Source organism: Asterias rubens, chromosome 1 (assembly GCF_902459465.1).
Source record: "Asterias rubens chromosome 1, eAstRub1.3, whole genome shotgun sequence".
Taxonomy (NCBI): Eukaryota; Metazoa; Echinodermata; class Asteroidea; order Forcipulatida; family Asteriidae; genus Asterias; species Asterias rubens.
In genome coordinates, this window is record NC_047062.1 from 18227807 (window position 1) to 18246210 (window position 18404).

Here is an 18404-nt window from a genome sequence, read left to right on the forward strand (position 1 = left end):
ATAGGTTTACAAGAAGAACCATTATTTAATGTGAAAAGAACTCAGGGGAGCTGAAGGTAGGAATTGATATTCCTTTTTTTATATTATGGTTACATAGTTAAAGCACAGTTACATGAATGGAACAAGATGGATTTGACTAGGAATCAAACATAAAGTTCAGGCACAGTTATGGGAAAGTAAGGATTGATTAGGACTAGGAATTAAACATGAAGGTAATTTGAATGCACAGATGGGATTAGAAGGATTGACTTCATTAATTATACATGTTGTAAAGGTACAGTTATGGGAAAATAAGGATTGACTAGGAATTATATGTAGTGCAGGCACAGTAGGAAAAGAAGGGTTGACTACATGTAGGAATTGTACTATGTATAGATAGGAGAAGAAGGATTGACTAGGAATTATACAATGTAGTTTTAAGGCACAGTTATAGGAAAAGAAGGGTTGACTAATAACTATACTATGGTAGTGAAAGGCGCAGTTGTTGGAAAAGAAGGATTGACTAGGAAATATACTATGTAGTGAAGGCACAGTTACAGGAAAAGAAGGATTGACTAGGAATTATACTATAGTAATTATGCACAGTTACAGCATAGTTACAGTAAAAGAAGGATTGACTAGGAAAAGGCACAGTAAGTAGGAAAATTATTGACTTGGAAAATAGCACGTATCACTGCACATGCTACTTGTAGTTTTCAGTTTTCAATTCCATTACATAAAGACCTCAGTCTGTCATACTTTCATCTTCATAAAAAGCAAATGAACATATTAAGTGCAGATACTTGTGTACATGTACATGTAATCTACCTCTATGGTAATACACACCCACTCTGTATGTGTACAAACACTGTATGTGCAATACGTGTGCTGTACACAAAATGATCAGGCAATATTATAGGTTCAGGTCACTGTTGAACGTTCGAGAGAGAGAGCCCTGCACACACTATGTAATGCACATTCTACAGTGTTGAACGTGAACTTGTTTGTCCCATACAAGCCCACGTTAAAAGAAAACCCCATCACATGTAACACTCCCCGCTGTCGCCTGCAAACAAATCAACTAGTGCACGTTCATGATGACTATAGCATTTGTGTAGTAGTGGTAGTGATTATATTGGAGCCTATTATTAGCTGATGAGCTTGGGCTGAACAGGAAGCATCAAGGGAGTGTTTCAGCAGCGTGTCGTTGCCGTCATCTTTTTCTCTCACTCTTGTTCGCATTTTCTCTCTCAGAATTTTATTGAAAGCGTTAAGAATCCAGAGCTGTTAAATGTCTAAGTGTAGGCCTTATTGTTTTGTAGCATCAACGATTCCCATTCAGACACGTGCTAAAAACTAACTGATCATTTTGACTTGGTGTGTTTTTTATTTAAGTTCTGGCATAGATTTTGTATGCATCTCTTTTTTGTTCTTGATTTGTTATTGTTTTGGTGAATCTATGGATTCTGCAGTTCTTCACCAGGGCTGGTGTGGTTCTAATGCTGTTCCTTGTTTAGTTCCTTTATGCAACTTTCCGACTGGTTAATTGATGGTTTATTCCAGGTGTTAATTAAGCACACGATTGTGTTTGAAATCTATACAATAAATGATGCAGTACTACATACACACCTGTATTTAATGCAACTTGTGATATTGGTAAATTGTTGTTCGGAATTTTTTTGTCTTCAACTCGCTGTTTTTATTTGTGAAGGTCAGAAAATTGATTACTACACAGCAACTGTTTAACAATCAATCTAGTGGTTGTAGTTGATTATGGCAGTCATTTTGTGTAAAGGATTTCAAAGTGTAAATACTGTAGATATTCTTGGACTAATCATATTGATTGGACAATTGGTGCTGCTGAGTCACTTTAGACTTTGATGATATTATTAGTTTAAACCATGCTGCACAGTGTACATGAAGCTGTCATTGATTTGGTAGGATTTATGCTGGTATTGAAGAATATGGTTTATCAAATGATCTGGGTTTAACTCTTCTTTGACAGGCCTCAAGGTCACTTTTACGATTCATTTAAATTCATTTGAATGTTTTGGTCCAGATGGAAATCTGGGCCGATTGTTAATTTTGATTGACAGTTTGTGGTAATCTGAATTCTTGTTTTGTTTTTGTCTTTATAGATCCATGCCAGGCCTCGTAAGTACGGGCATCAAGCGCAAACACCATGCGCTGGATGAAGGTGGGGGGTGTGACACAAGGGACTGCGTCACGGGCTATGGTTCCCCTCCTCCATCACCAGAGAAGTGTTTTTCCTATACTATGCAACGAAAATATGTGCTGAATGCCTCCATTTGTAAACTCCAAGCCACATGTAACCTCATAGACCCTTGTCTGCGGCGCTCTGTGCTCATCCGCAACACCCTGTTCCACATAGAACATGAACTACGCGCTGAGGGCAGACATCGCGACTCCTTCCAACTCTCCACGTTCATTGCCAGCACGCAGTCCACGTGCACGGACACAGCGGACAAAGACAGGCTTCCTGGCGCTGTTGAGACGGCAAACAGTGTCCTACCCTCACCACCCAGGGACAGTAACAGCAATCACTTCAAAGACAACTCGACGAAAGGATTCTGTGCCTACCCTGAAAACAATGGTCTGCTGAATAGAATCTCCATCCATTCATGTGCTAACCCTTCCCCGTCGTTACTGTCGCCGACGTCACCAGGCAGTATGAACACACATTCAAATGTAACTAATACCGCCAATTCAGGTAACCATTCAGCAGCGACAACGACGACGACGACGAGCAACTCAGAACTCCCAAGACTTCCAAACACCAACTCTGAGATATTAGACTTTGGCGATGAACTCTTTAGCGACATCGACATGTCTCTATACGACTTTGACGTAGCTTCGCCTTTTGTATCCAACCATAAAGCATCTCCTGTGAACAGTTCGGAGGACTGGCTACGGCCGGTCTCCGGGGATTTCTCCTCATTCAGTGCAGATGTGAACTCAACAGCTAGCCAGGGTAACAGTTGCCGTAGCGACATTGGGTGCGACGAGCTTGATCAAATTATGCATGTCTTAGTGGATGTGGGAATGTAACAGAGTGGGTATCTGAACAGGAGCAGGAATCTGCAAGCATGTCAGGCAGGCTGTAAATTAGAAACACACACATATTTCAGAATGTGCAACAACCATTTCCTAATACCAGAAGCCATAAAGCAATGTTAATGCCATACAAATGCAAACTTGAGATTGCAAGAGTAATGAAATGCAATAAACTGGTGTGTGAATATAAATGAAATTCTGCATTTCAGGAAATTTATATTGAAACAAAAATATCCCCCCTTATTAAATTGTTATCAAACATCGGCTCAGTGACTTTATAGGCTCAAAGCTTATATGCATTAGTACCCCCCCCCCTCCACACGCACACACGCACAAAAAACATGACTGCACTATATGATTTCTTGAACCGCCGCTCAAGGCTCACAAAAGCCTGGATTTGTGCCAAGGCTTTTTTGTCACTGCTGTCACCATACCGGGTAGCATTACACAAAAATACTGAAGATCTTTGAATACAATGCAACTATTGGATTGACCCTTAGAAGTAACCACACACAGGTATACGTGTCCACTCGGTAACTACGTGTACCACCAGCTAGCTAGTAGTGCTATAACCTTGGTATACTGAAGGATTCCGTCTGATAGGCTGTTCTTGTTAGTAAGACAACAAAGAACTACCCCATTGTATTCAGTACAACTATTTAGCTTTATACACATGTGCAGCGCGACAACAATAAAACCCTGTCACCCTTGCCGATGAGTAATAATTCAAAATTGTAGTTTTTTATTTTAGGCAAACATGTTATTACTAATACACCACTCAGTGGCAAAAACACACACAGACTGATGTTTATCTGATTGGCTTGGAGGGTACCAATTATATTTAGCAGTAACTGTTGTATGAATATCAGCCTACCCCTTACAGTCACTAACTCTCTGTTTTTAGAGGACATGAAACGGTAATTTATATCTTGGGTCACAGTGAGTGCAGTGATTGTTAGTTTTATAGTCTACATGACATGCTTGTAGTTAAGTGCTCATTTTAAGGGTTTTACACAATGTAAACTACTCACCACAAAAGCGTTTGTGAGTGCAAGTTAAAGATGTGTTTTGTTTGTTATTTTGTTGAACTTGAATACATGTGACCTTCCAGTAGGCTTGTATCAAGGTTGGAATCATTGTGTTCCTGGTGGCCTAAAAGGAAAGTGCAAGTGTTGATCTATTTATTGGTGGAAACAGTTTACATTACCAAGTGCTGTTTCAAAGTTACCTGAGCCCAATTTCAAAGAGCTGCTTAAGCACCAAATGTAGCTTAGCACAACATACTTAATGCTTACCAGAATAAGGTTACCAGCTTGACTACACTTTCACATGTACAATTTGTGACTGGTATGCTGCTCATTTCTACTAAGCAGAATTGTTAAGCAATCTTTTCTGTGTAAGCAGATCTACAAAATTGGTGACTGAAGAAAGATGGACAAAGAAGGAAAGGTCTGAATCAGCTTTTAAAAATATTTAAAAGCCTGTTTAGCAAAAGTGCTGAGCGTGAACAAACTTACTAAGTGCTTCTTGAAGCGGATAAAATATTAATATATTTTGAAAACAAATTCCCATGCTGAAAAGCTGTGGTACATATTAAACATATCATCATGCACCTAAACCGTACATGGATATGTATGTAATATATAAGGTTAAACACTTCCAAGTATTTAAGAAACAAAATTTAGATGTGAGAAGTTTGCTTCTTTCATAGAAGAGTCAAAAAAGTTGTAAATATTATAAAGTAAGAATTAAATGTCATATTTTTATTACGGTATGCAAGGATCTTCCAAGTCATGCTCTGATTTGTGGCTTGAATTTGGAAAAAGAAAATGTTTTATGAACTATAATAAATTATGTATTGTACAGTAATATATTTCTCAAATAATTTAACTTATACGAAAAAAACAACAAAAGAAAAGAAGTCTTTTTATTCTTTTCCAAACAACTTGTGCTGCGGATCAAATAATGTAATTGATCACTTTCATTGGTCACAATTGACGAAATTTTGACATTTTTGACAAAATGTGATATTTGTAGATTAAACTTCCAAAAAAATATTGACTGACCATTTTCCAACAATTTTTCTTTACGACCACGGACCCTAAGTTAAGCAAAGGACGAAATAGTTTTTAAAATGACCAAAAAAATAGTATTATATTCTTTGAAATGTTTCGTTACAAAGTTTTTCAGAATAAAAAACAAAGTATTATCGACAACATTTTTTGGCACAAATATTTTACTAAAATTAAATGCTTAATGATACGAAATGGCTGCTTGTTGGGTTAGTGGTTTTGGACAATCAAGGTAAATGTTACTAAACCTGTGTTTAAAAAAAAAGAAGACTTTTCTACGAATTTTGAAAAAAAAAAGAAGAGTATTGTTAGAGAATATTTTCGTGTTCAACCCACCAAATGAAACTGAATTTTAAAAATATGCAATGAATTGAAAGGAACTTGATGAGTACAGAAAAAAAATCAAAATGATGATATAGATGTTTATGGTTTAACTTTTGAATGTGAAATGAAAAAAATGAGGCGTTCACGGATGTATTTTCAAATGAAAGCGCAGAGATAGAGATTAAAGACAAACCAGTTTTTCTTAATTCAAGTCTTGATTGGTAAGAATGCATTACGCCAACTGATGTTATTTGCAAATACTGCACGTTTAAAGAGCCAGTAAGATTCCTCTTAAATCTACCGTGGTGTAAAACACATCATTTATGTGCGCTTTGTTCATGAATCAGCCTACCTAAATAAAACATTTTTGCAGACATTCTTTACGCATGTTACACATGCAAACTTAAATAATGAAGTAGTGTAGTCAAACACAAATGCCCTGTATAATGTATGAGCCCCAGTCCAAGCGCCCCCCTGAGCGGAGTGTTATCATTAATGAAAGCATAAGCAGGTTCTGATGCAAATTGATAGTGACACTATGCGCTATTAGCATCCCATCAAATGGATACCATGCGATTGTAGAGAGCTGCAGTTCATACCCTTTTCGTGTTCATTGTGGATAGATCCACAGACTCTGCACTCCAATGGCATTGATTCCTTAATCAAATCAGCATGAGACAAAACCTTGGGAAAGCTATGGCCCAAAAACGTGGTAAATATCACCCTTCAGCTCTATCAGTATTTTTGTTGTTTTGATGATGCGGATAGCTTAGAGAAGCAGCTGTTTGGAGTTTTGGATTGTCTCTCAATTGGAGCATTATCCATTCAAATTCTTTCAACTGCAAAGCTTAACTCTGAAGGCACCTTGGTTCTTTCTGTTAAGCTTTGAAAATCAAACTGGTTCCATTGTGAATTTAAGACTTTCGGATTTTGCCTTTCAAAGTTTTGTTTTTCAAAAGGCTTTCTTCTGTTCTGTAGACAAATTGTCTATGTTTATGCCCCTTGTTATGAAAACACTTTCAGTAAAAAAGAAAACCAAGTATGAATGATAGAGCTACATGAAATAACTTTCTAAATCCTTTGTACCTAATGCTTGATGAACACCATAACATTTGAAACCATAAAAGGTTCTGTGTGTATGGACACCTTCTTTTCAAAATAAGACACACTCAAAATAAATATTTTCATCAAGTAGAACAGTTTGGGAAGCTACTTCACATGATTTGTGGAACAACTTTTCAGGTTTTCTCCTTAAGTCTGTATTGAATTGATCAAGGGTAACCCAACCCATGCAGTGAAATGTTGATCCAACTTTTGGTGAGAAAATATCCAACAACCTGGGAAATCAATTTCTTGCAAGTAACATTTACATAAAAACAATAACAATTTATGTGAGAACTAAATAAAAACAAACCAAAAAACACCCACATTATTATGGGTTATGATTTTCTACTGCAACGAGATCTAGACTTGTTAACAGAAACAAACGGCATACAAAGGTCACGCTTTGAACATGAACTTTCTCTGATTAGGGACTTTTCCCCCCTTTCTGTTCCCTCTACTTTTTTTTACCCCCATTCCGATGACTAATGATAGCACCAAGTGACTTCTTAGCACAGAATGGGTTTTTGAAACAAGCGTCAAGTTCCCATCCCTTCTTAAGGAAGCAGCAATATGGGACTCGGGTTGGTTTTGACCCCAGAGTGAGGGTGATTTCCGTTTGTTGTTGCCCCTCACAAGACGTCTTGGGAAATTAGAAGTGGCACCCGTGACTGAATGTGTTGGATTCGATGCAAAGTTTAGAATTTTTTCCATTACGCATGCAATGTTAAAGGGGATAACAAAACTTTCAGCCTATGAAGGCAAAATGAGGTACTGTTTATGTTGAAAATGTAACCCTGGAATATTTCCAAAGTCTTGAGTCTGATGTGTGTGATTAAAACTATCGGCATAGAAATTCACCAATTCATCAACATATCAGTTTATTATCAAGATATTGTTATTATTATTATAAGTGATTTAGCACAGACAACTGAATATTTTTAAAAACATTATGAAATAATTACATCCCTAAAAAGAAGAGTACATCCTCACAAGAGACGATAACAAACACTTTTAAAGCCCAATGCAATTTGTTGCTGTTATCAGATCACATCATAAACAAAAGTGATTATTGATATAAAAAAAACCTTCTCATTCATGGCCTTCGTCCTCTTGTGGCGTCATTACTCATAAGTACAGTTGATACATTCCTTATTATCTCAATGCATATCAGCATATCACCTTGCCTAACAGTAATTATCCGCCACACATCCAATTAGCATATTCCTTTAACAAATCAAACACAACTTCTCAGTTCCATGCTATTTAAAGGAGAAATTCTCACAGGATGTTTTTTTTTTCCTTCCCACTTTGGATTTTTTCACCAATTGTTGATGATCAAATAAACCCCGTGAATATTCAGATTTTGTTGCACGGAGGTGATTTCAATTCCCTGTTTGGCGTGCACACTGAATCTGCTGGGAGGCATGCAGTAATTATTGGCAGAGGCTGACAGTAGCATAATTAATTCACCTCTAGCCACCGCGCCAGTACACTTACATTTACAAACGTTGTAGTACAAGTAATGCAGGCAGAGACCTGGGCATTCGTCCCTGTCGTCAAAATGTGGGGACTTACTGCCCGTTGGGTTAAATGCATTTCTAAGTGTGTGAATCTTTCTTGGAACTTAGTTATTGCACTGTATAATGCAAAGAAATAATTATAATAGAAACAAAAATCCCTTGAGTTCGTGGAAGGGACATGTTGCCCGCATTGTATTATGATGAGTAGCCTTGGCGACTTAGCGTGGATTACTCCAAATTCATTTATGTATATCTGGGAGTGTGAACCTTTAGCCTTGGAGTCAATGCAGTTACTGTCCTGTGGCAATAACACTACTGCTGTGCTAATTACATATCATCTTGGTATTTACTGTGTGTCACTAGCAATATGACAAAATATTCAGACACTATTGATTTCATGTCTGATAAGTCATAATACTTTGGAGTAAAATTAATCGATGGAAAATAATATTCATATCGGCTCATTGAATCTACCCACAAGAATATTCCTCATTGGAAATTTATTTGTTTAGTTTTTCCCCTTTTTGGCTTCTAATGTGTCATTAAGATGATTGTGGAAAATTAAAAGTTACAGAAAGCTTGGTTGAAAACAAAACAAAAATCTAACCTGTTCACACAAAGTAAGCACAAATTTGCATAACATTCTCGATGCATTTAAATTGTTACAATGTATCTGAGCTTGTATGCAAAGAAAATTAATTTAGCTGTATTCCCAATGCAAGATTTGCATCTAAAGAGTGTCTGAAACTATGAAAATACATCCACTTTTTATTGGATTCTGTGACAAAAGTGGACCAAGCATTGACTGTTATCAAATGATCCTGTTATCTGGGATGAGGTCACACATTCGCACAATTGCCAGACACTCTTTGCACTGTGTCCTTGTTTTAAAATATTCAGATGTTATTACTTAATAGATGCATGGACTAGCCGCCAATGATTGGCCATGTCTGAATTGGCGGCTACGGCTTAGGCTGGATAACCATGACAACGTGTGTTGAAGCATAGGTTGCTCTTAGAAACAGCTGCAGCTGAAGCCGCTAATTCGGACATTGCCTAGATCCCCATTAAGTACAAAGTGACAAAGCTGCAGTGTCTTCATTAATGAAAGGAATTTACGAAGGGATTTAAAGGTTACAGATTGTGCTGTGTCAAAAACCCAGATATTTCAAATGCATTTTAATTTAAGTCTTATCAGTTGTGATCTTTTTATGATATCAACAAAATTTTCATGTAGAAGTTTCCCAATTAATTTATGATCTTCCCCCCTTCGAAATGATATTTGATTGAATAATTTATTTTGTTAATTATTTCTAGCGTAATTTATTTAATGTACATATTATTGGTTAAGTTCCGTTTAACATTTTTATAGCTATCTCTTTATTTATAAACATTTGTATGAGGAAAAACTTGAGTGTTTCGATCTATCCGTGAATGTATTATATTTTGGTTTTTGTTTTATTGTAACTTCATTAACTTTATGTCGTTGATAATTATGTGTATGCATCGGAGTGATACACTACACATATCAACACGTTGTAGTATTTTTACTGTTTCAGTGTGTAGTAACATTCGTTTAACCACATTTTGTTACTGTTAGTCCGATACATGTACTTTGTACTGCCGGGTTAATGATGAGGAACAACATCAAGAACATAATTCCGTCGAAGTTTGTGATGCAAAGGTTATTTCGTACCAGGCCTTTCTTATCATCCTGATTCTTTCTAATCTTGAGGTGCTTTCATTTTTAAAACGTAAAAGTAGCAACAAAAATCACATCTTTGTCTGACAACAACAAAATAGTTTGTCAAAAATCGCTGTAACAAAAGGCGATAAAACATTTTGTTTGTCACTCTATGTTCAGTTATGTTCTATGCCTTCATAACAGATGTTGTTCCTTCCCATTATCTTGGCCCCAATTTCAGCTGCTTAAGTTTGAAGAAGTAGCTAAGCACAGTTATGAGTGCGTTAGTTTAGCTTCCCTGGGTCGACCCCGTTACGTTTGATTAGCTTTGACGGTGCTCACCCGGGTCAGCCCCCAGTGCCCTGCTTGTGGAGTGGGTCACTTGGGGGTGACCTGAGGTGCATGCCATCACCAGGAGAGGGTCGAGTGTGATCGTTGGATTAGCTCTTGTCAGGGGCTCACCCGAGTGAGCACCACGGGGTCGACCCAGGGAAGCTAATCGAACGCACCCAATATTATGTTTACCAGAGTGAGGTTAACTGCCATAATGCCATACGTACCATTTGTGACTGGTATCCTGCTTGGTTTTGTTTTGCTGAGCAGAACATTTTAAGCAAAGTTTTCTGCTGACGCAGCTTTCTCTGAATGCCTGTTGAACTTAATAGTGTTGAATAACTGAGAATTAAACTTTGCCCTTGGATCTTGTGTTGTAAGTCAACTACTTCTATTTGAAATGTCCTTGACATTCAGGAAACTCACTCAGACTCCCTGATGAACAATTTACAACCTAAACAGTTATAGAATTGCTTTGTGCATTTTGCTGTCTTGTTTTGTCCAAATAGTAAACCTAACAGCTGCTCTAATACTATGGTATTGTAATGTACCTTTTATTGACGGATACATGCAGGGCTGTAAGTTAACTCAGTGTAAGTAACACATTCTTGATATGTCTTTAGTATTGTGGCTCCCTCAATCATGGGATATTTGGAAACCTCATTTTGTTTGTATTGATCTGTGGATGCTAATATACATTACATAATGTGAGGTTTCCATTGAAGTTGTTGTTGCTTGAGGAAGTGAAAAAGCCAGATTTCAACACTCGTCACTAGTGTACTACTATACTAGGAATTCATTGACGGCCAAATCCAATGCATGACTGGAAGGTTTCGGGGAAACTGTATGTCTGTGGTCAACATACGCTGCATTGATCAGCAACGGCCAAAGGCTGTAATCACTTGGATCTGATGACCGAATATGGAGGCCAATAATTAATTATGCCAGGTAGAAATGCGTTAGCCTTTTTGAGGTGTGGTGGCCACTATAGGAGTGCACTGTTTGGTTTGGGTGAATACAGACAAATTTACCCCAACCAAAATACTTTTATAGTAATGCGTCCACCATATCTCAAAATTGCTTATTGAGTAGTGCATTGGGTTGCAATGTTCAAATTAAAAATACCGACTGGCACAAGCCAGGAGATTCTCAGAAGGGAGCGAATGGTGTCTATTTTAACTGCAGCAATATTCCAAGAAGTCTTTGTGTCAAATAACTAAACTCAATGGATGGAAAGCTACTAGTCTACTCAAACAGAACTGTACATGAGATATAGATTTTTAGTTGTCGTGGTATGAAATGTTGAAAAGTTCCCAATTGAATTTGTGAAAAAATGTTTATGAAAATAATATTTTGTGCAAAATTGTTCCAACTCTGTCTTACTCAGTAGGTACTTATTCTGAATCATATCTTTGAATCTGTTGAGAAATTACACATATTTGAATGTACCCGTATGTTGTTTTTTTTCAGACCAGTGTACGGATACTCTTATGATTCAAGTAATAATTTATCATATCAGCATTGCGAGACTGTTGAGTACTTTTTTATGATAATCTGAATTAAATATGAAAGAAAGAAAGAAAGAGAAAAAGGAATTTACTGACTAAGACATTGTTAAATAAGTGTATGAAACTGTGGAATGAAAAAGTGTATTTTTGATATCTTGAGTGAGGTAATTCTGTAATTGCATTGTGAAAGAAATTGGTTACTTTCAATTTGTGTCAAATTGAAGGAAAAAATAATAACTTGTTTGTGAATATTTTGTTCAACCCATTTATAGAAGGCTGATTTTGGCTCCAAATTTACAATGAATTTCGGGCCAAATATCATGGTGCTTATACTTATCAAGGAATTCAGTGCTTACGGCCGGCACCCTGTAAAGCATTATATTTCTATGGGCGCACTGTAGTAGCACAGCGTTCAACGGTCAGCAGCTTTATGAAATTTTGCCCAGGGCCCTATTTCATAGAGCTGTTTAGCACATGTAGCTAAGCACAACAAAATTATGCTTACCTACCAGAAGAAGGTTTGCAGCCAAACTACCATGTCACATGTACAATTCGTGACTGCTAATCTGCTAGCTAGTTTCTGCTCAGCAGAAAATCTTAAGCAATAATTTTCTGCTTAAGCGGCTCTATGAAATATGGCCCTGGTTATTAGTTCCTGCTGTTCAAAACATTGAATCTTTGTTTGTGTGAATAGAGTAAGAATGAATAGCTTAATGTATTGATAAATTTATAATTAATTGCTGCTTTTCAGTAGATTTTGTTGAACAGTTTAGTGTATTTTTAGGATGTTTTTCTTGTTTTTTTAATAATATGAAGTTGTATTAACTTGTTTTGACACTGATTATTGCCATTTACTGTAAAGCAACTTATCTTTAAAAAAAGTGGCTTAAAGTGATGTATTCAATCTTCATGATAAAATACATTTAAGATACAAAGGGTGTTATTGAATTAAGTATTGGCCAAGTGCAAATTTGAAGAGTAAGTTTTTTTTTCAGCAAGAAAACCTTCAGTTAAATTATGTCCCGTTTACTAGCTGTCACGTTACTTATTATTTTGAGGTAAAACTACCAAATTAGAGACCCTGCCCAAGTATAGTTAATGGCCACCAGTGATTATATCAGTTTGATAAAATACAAGTTTGACAGTTTATCAAAAATCGTTTGCCAGAGTGGTGATAACTGTGGCTATTATTTGTGCTTTTTTAAATTCAAGTTTACTGATGGCCTGCCAAACTGCCTTCATTGCCAACTCCTACCCCCTCTTTTTTTATTTTATGTTCACCGGTACTGTTTTAATATATAAGTCGTCTTATCTGGTTGTCTTGGTTGCTGGAATAGTACCAGCAACTGTTCCATTTAGTTTCGGCTGTGTATGGGTTGTGAACAATATCACATTACCAACTTACAGTATTGTTAAAAAAGAAATGTGTTTTCCATGCTGTTGTAACAGCTTTTAAAAAAATCATTCATTTTTAACAACTTGGGAGGGGTATTTTATAAGTTATTATTATTTATTTCAATTGTTTGAAGATTTCAAAATGAAGTACGAGACATAATCATTGTATTTATGTGTAATTTACAAGTAGTCGTCAAACTGGTTATGTTAAATCTACTTTTTAAGATGATAGTATTTAATGGAATACTTTAAGGCGTTGGTTATGATTTAATTACCAGTGCTTTAACAGCATTCCTTGTACAGTTATTGAATGCTTTGTATAAAAATGCACTTAAGGACGTAAGACTCTACCCTTTTGGTGGATTTAAATAAATATCAACTTTCAATTTACTTGGAGTTGTCTACTGTTTGGAATTTCTTTTGTGTACTCTCTTGCTGTTGGTATAGACTGTGCAAGTTTGCATGTATTGAAAACAAGAAAAGTCTAAAGAAAGACAACTTTTTATATGAAAACAAATATTTTGAAATTCTGTCTAGAGTTCAAAGAAATGTTATAATGAACATTGAAAGAAAGTAACAATTTGGGACGAGATAGAATACTATGCAATCCTGCTTGAATTAGTGCAACAACCATTTACATGGGTTTAATGGTAACATGATGATGAACGTCAGTTGGGCAACATTTGTCATTGTTTTACAAGTAAAGGGAGATTGGGGACATGTTTTCTTCTTGGGTTATCTCCGTTGATTTGTTAAATTAATTTTACTTTCAAATATCATTTCATTGCTTAATTTTACTTTTCCAACAATATGAATTTATTTTTTATAACAATAATAAACAACCTTAATTTAAAGTATCCGAAGAAACAGAATCACACCCATGTAAAAAATCAATACAATATGGTTGGGTATGCGCTATGCCCTAGTCCTGGAAAGTTCAAATACTCATAAGACTTCCACTATATATTTTGGGTGTTCAGAAAAAAACACACCCAAAACCCAATGAATGATGAGCCCAGAGACATGGAAAATTGTATTTATTTACACTAGTTCGAAACTTCCACTAGCCCTGCCCCCACGCCTCAAACACCTCACACACCCACTCCAAATAGGTGGGTAGGCTACTGGGTAAACAAGGAACTTAAAGTGGGACCTCATCATTGGACACCAAATTTGTTTTTTTCCCATGCTATTTTTAAATTGTGTTCTAAAAATAAATACAGAATCCCTTTTAAAGTTCTTGGAACTTGGTACAACACTTCAGTCAAGTATCCTCCTCCATACATGCTAATGTGACTGCCTCCTGTAGGGTAGGCGTTTCAAATAAATTATATATTTTTCTTCCATAAATAAATTGAATGATAAGTTATTGTTTATGGATCAGATAAATAACAACAAAAAAGGTGTATTTTATAAATAAAGATATTGAACAGATTGTAAACAAATATCGTGAAAGGACATAAACTAAATTGACAAAATAGGACAACGAATTAGAAAGGTTTATTTCTAGAAAGATTATATATTTTTTTCAATTATAAATATCACACAAGAGGGCGCTGTTTTGGGGAATCTCTAACTGCTTTTCACTGTCTCTTCACAAGACACTAAACAAAACACTGGATAGAAATTACTGTCTGTACAATGCTTATATTACGGACGTGAGAAAGATGGCAGAATCACCTTTTGACCACAATTATTTTTTAGATTTTAATTGATTTCACTACTGTCAGATTTTCCCCAAGCCATGCCTCCTTGTCCTTCACCTAAAATTTACCACAAACTATAAATTTTAATATTAATATCAACTTGAACTGTAACAACTCTTCCATGGTTTAAAAAAAAATGTCAAAAACTAGCTATTTGTTTGATGATTATTAGTAAGCGAACTGCTAGAAAAATATTTCACTTAAAGTGTTTTTCCGCAACTGACAGGCAGTAAATGTCAACAATGTTAAGAATGTGATAGACTATTGTTGTTGTTCAGGTCAAACTGAGGTCAACTATTTTGAGGCGGTAGATCACTGTTGGAAATTATTGTAAGTCAAGACAGCAATCACGAACTAATGACAGTTTACCCGAAATAATTGCCCTTAAATTCATCTTCTATGTGTGCTATGCAATCTTTAATCATAATAATTAAGTGACAAAATAAAGTGCGTTTATTATTTTTAATTTTGAACGAGGACAGGTAATGCACATGCGCTGCATTTGTTGATCAACATAAATTATGCACCCAGTGTACAGACAGATGAGATGTGAACAAGATTCGCGATTCGATGGGCTATTTTCGAAGTGGAAACTGTTTTTGTGGATAAAAGGGTGAGTATTATTTACCATGCTTTATGATGCAATGATCCACAAAGAGGATTAAATAAGTTTCATTCAGATTAGAAGAAGAATTATCTTCATTTATTAAATAGCTCAATTTTGAAGCAGCTTGACTGAGTTTTGACGGCGCTCTTTATCATGTCCACGTTGCCCAAATCTCGGACAATTTCATTTATTTAGCCGCTATGATGGCAGAAAACACTGACATATGACAGGTCTAACTTTGATATTATTAACTATTAATATTGCCAATCAAATGATTTCATTTAATGTGAAATAAAATAGGAAGCGTATTAAATATAATATTTTGAACCATGCATTTAGCGGCTAGCTTACTGACTCGTGACTGACTGGAACAAATTACATAAACTTTGTATTTGTTTTAATAAATGAACATAGAGTTCAGTTATGACTAATAAAGTATATTATAAGAAGAGTAAGAATCACCTCAAGTAATATAAAGGAAACAAAACCTGTTTACTTTTATGTCAGAAAAACAATGACAAATTAAAGTTTTCAAATTTAATGTACAATAATTATGTAATCTATAATTTGTATAGCTTCTGTGCAGGTTTTATAGTATACTAACAAATAATTTATTTTATTCCATCTAAATTCTTTCTTATCATGTCAAATTCTTCCTATAAGCATAGTCCTTTATATACTAATATAAAAAGTAAGTTTATGGATAGAGCTTTTTAAAATCAGTTTTAAATTTGTCTTTTTTTCAGTTACTAAGAATGCATCCTTGAGCAAAACTTTGTTGTGAACCCCGATCCTGCAGGCAGGAATATCGATCAACATGTCGACCAAATCAGAGCAGTGTAAGTTGTTGAATTCTTTCTCAAACTCCAGTAAAATATTAGGCCTAAATGAAGTGTATTATAAACATTGTTACATTAACATTGTTACATTCTACAAAATGTTGAAAAAATCCAGCCCACTTATGTAATGCTTTTGTATTGTGAAAAACAAATAATGGCCCAAATTATTTTAAAGTGTGGTGTAGATTTGTTATGATTTTTTTTAAGACATTAGATCATTTGGTACATTTCTGAAATAATTGTGTTCATGTCTGATAGGTGAAATATATAAATGCTTTTCTTCTTCAACAGTTTCAGCTAAGATTCGTAATTTGACGGACTACCAGAACCGTATTCTACACAACATTGCTCCATTACCAACAGGGACAGATATTGCTAATACACTCAGATACTTCATTCACACTTTGAGGAGGTACGAAAATCAAATCCATTACCACAAAAGTATATGACCCAATTGAGTTTATAACCGTGTGAGAATGTAATTTATTTTTACAAATAGTTACCGGTGTGTTTTCTAGTGGTGAGGTTTAATTAAAATAATACAGTTTTTAAAGTTAGGTTGAACAAAGAAGAAGTTTACCGGAGCGGACTTGAACCTGAGACCTTCGGATTACTGTGCCAGCGCAGTACTAGACTTGGTTCCAAATCTTTGTGGCTTTTTAGTCATCCTGCTGATAGCCGCTACAAACAGCGCCCTCTTGTGATCAACCTTCATCATTTAGCCTACGATCAGATTGCGAGTTGGGGATGCGCCCTAACTCGCAATCTGATCATAGCCTTAAATGATCTGGGGGCGTTTTTCATGGCTGAGATGCAGTAAGAATAACCGCAATCTAAGACTTGAATCAAGTCTAGCGCAGTACTAACAGCTTATCTCGCCCTAATCTTGGCGGTGTCCCTATTGTGTCAATATCTTTGTTCATGGGTCCTTCGGGTGATTCCTCTGAAGCCGCTTCCCAGGTTGTATCATAAACTTTGATGTGATCCCCGGCAATGCAGCAGCTTCAGGTTGGATGGCTTATAACTGGCACCCCATAACAAAGATACTGATACAATATTAAGACCTCGGTCACACTGCAGCGATAACGAAAAACAACAACGATCACAACGCAAAGAGAACGCATTCTATTGGTTGGATGAGCGTGTGCGTATTCTGCGTTGAGCAATTCAACCAATACAATGCATTCTCTTTGCGTCGTGTTCATTATCGTTTTCGTTATCGCTGCAGTGTGACTCGGCCTTAACACTAGATAGCTCAGTTGGTAGATCCCAGTCAGGGTAACCCGGAGGTCGCAGGTTCAAGTCGGGCTCTAATTTTTCTCTGTTCAATCTGAAAATATTAAAAATTTACCCGACCAGTTTCCCTTCTGGTTTTCTTTTATAAAACCAGACAGTGTGATTAATCTTACTTTCTCAATAATAATAATAATAATAATAATAATAATAATATCGAAGTCTTATATAGCGCACGTATCTACCAAACAAGGTACTCAAGGCGCTGAGTAATATAGACACTTTCAGAAAGATAGGTTATTACAGTGATGAATTTTGAGACCCAATTATTTAGCACCTTATAAGGGTTTACAACGTGCTACGGCGCATACAGCAGCCACAGCCAGGAACACCGGGGCGAACCTCTTCTCTTTTCGAAAAGTGCACTGGGTTCTTTTACATGCGTTACACAACACATGGGACCAACACCAGTGTTGAAGCATCCCTCACGAAAAGAAATTTTGAGAGAGTTAATTTCATCTCAGTTTGTGTTTGCCTTGCAGCATCTTGAAGGAAGCCCCTGCCGATCTGACCGACTGTAAGCAGTCGGCTCGGAGGAGGTTGAACCCGCGTCTGCCTCACTATCCTAGTCTGGACTATCTCTGTCTCTATGAGACGTTGGACAGCCTCATTGAGATTGTACCCAATGTGCAGTATGGCCAGTCAGGTAGGGGAATTATGACTACCTATTCTAGTCGATTCTTTATTTGTTTGTAATAGATGGCCTTCCTGTCAAGGGCACTCGACAAACTTCCACAACGGGATACAAACACCAAGCTGGTAACAGCCAGTTTTCCTCATACAAATATGGTTTAGTACTGTAGACTACAATACTTATTCTAGTAATTGTGAAATGAGTTGTAAGTTTGTTAGGATTCGAACCCACAACCTTATAATTGCAAGTCCTGCAGTCTAACCTCTAAAACACGGTGACCTGGAGAATATCTCATCTGCATCCTGTTACAACTCAGTTGAATTAGCTGTTG

The 18404-nt window shown here is 36.3% G+C and overlaps 2 protein-coding genes across 5 annotated transcripts in view; both read left to right on the forward strand.

Moving 5' to 3' along the window:
• LOC117300683 (SERTA domain-containing protein 2-like) overlaps positions 1–13384 on the forward strand; it is a 32154-nt gene extending 18770 nt beyond the window's left edge. For 3 of the 4 annotated variants that reach the window (XM_033784412.1, XM_033784428.1, XM_033784419.1), the window contains exon 2: positions 2118–13384. In XM_033784412.1, the coding sequence (XP_033640303.1) occupies positions 2122–3048 (927 nt within the window). In that variant the 5' untranslated portion in view covers positions 2118–2121 and the 3' untranslated portion in view covers positions 3049–13384. Of the gene's footprint in view, positions 1–1311; positions 1357–2117 lie in introns of those variants that run through there. The other variant, XM_033784437.1, reaches the window with a different exon arrangement.
• Positions 13385–14607: 1223 nt separating this feature from the next.
• LOC117307325 (protein unc-79 homolog) overlaps positions 14608–18404 on the forward strand; it is a 55470-nt gene continuing 51673 nt past the window's right edge. The window contains exons 1-5 of the mRNA XM_033792049.1: positions 14608–14652; positions 15183–15313; positions 16054–16146; positions 16438–16558; positions 17922–18085. Of these exons, the coding sequence (XP_033647940.1) occupies positions 16125–16146; positions 16438–16558; positions 17922–18085 (307 nt within the window). The 5' untranslated portion in view covers positions 14608–14652; positions 15183–15313; positions 16054–16124. The remainder of the gene's footprint in view (positions 14653–15182; positions 15314–16053; positions 16147–16437; positions 16559–17921; positions 18086–18404) is intronic.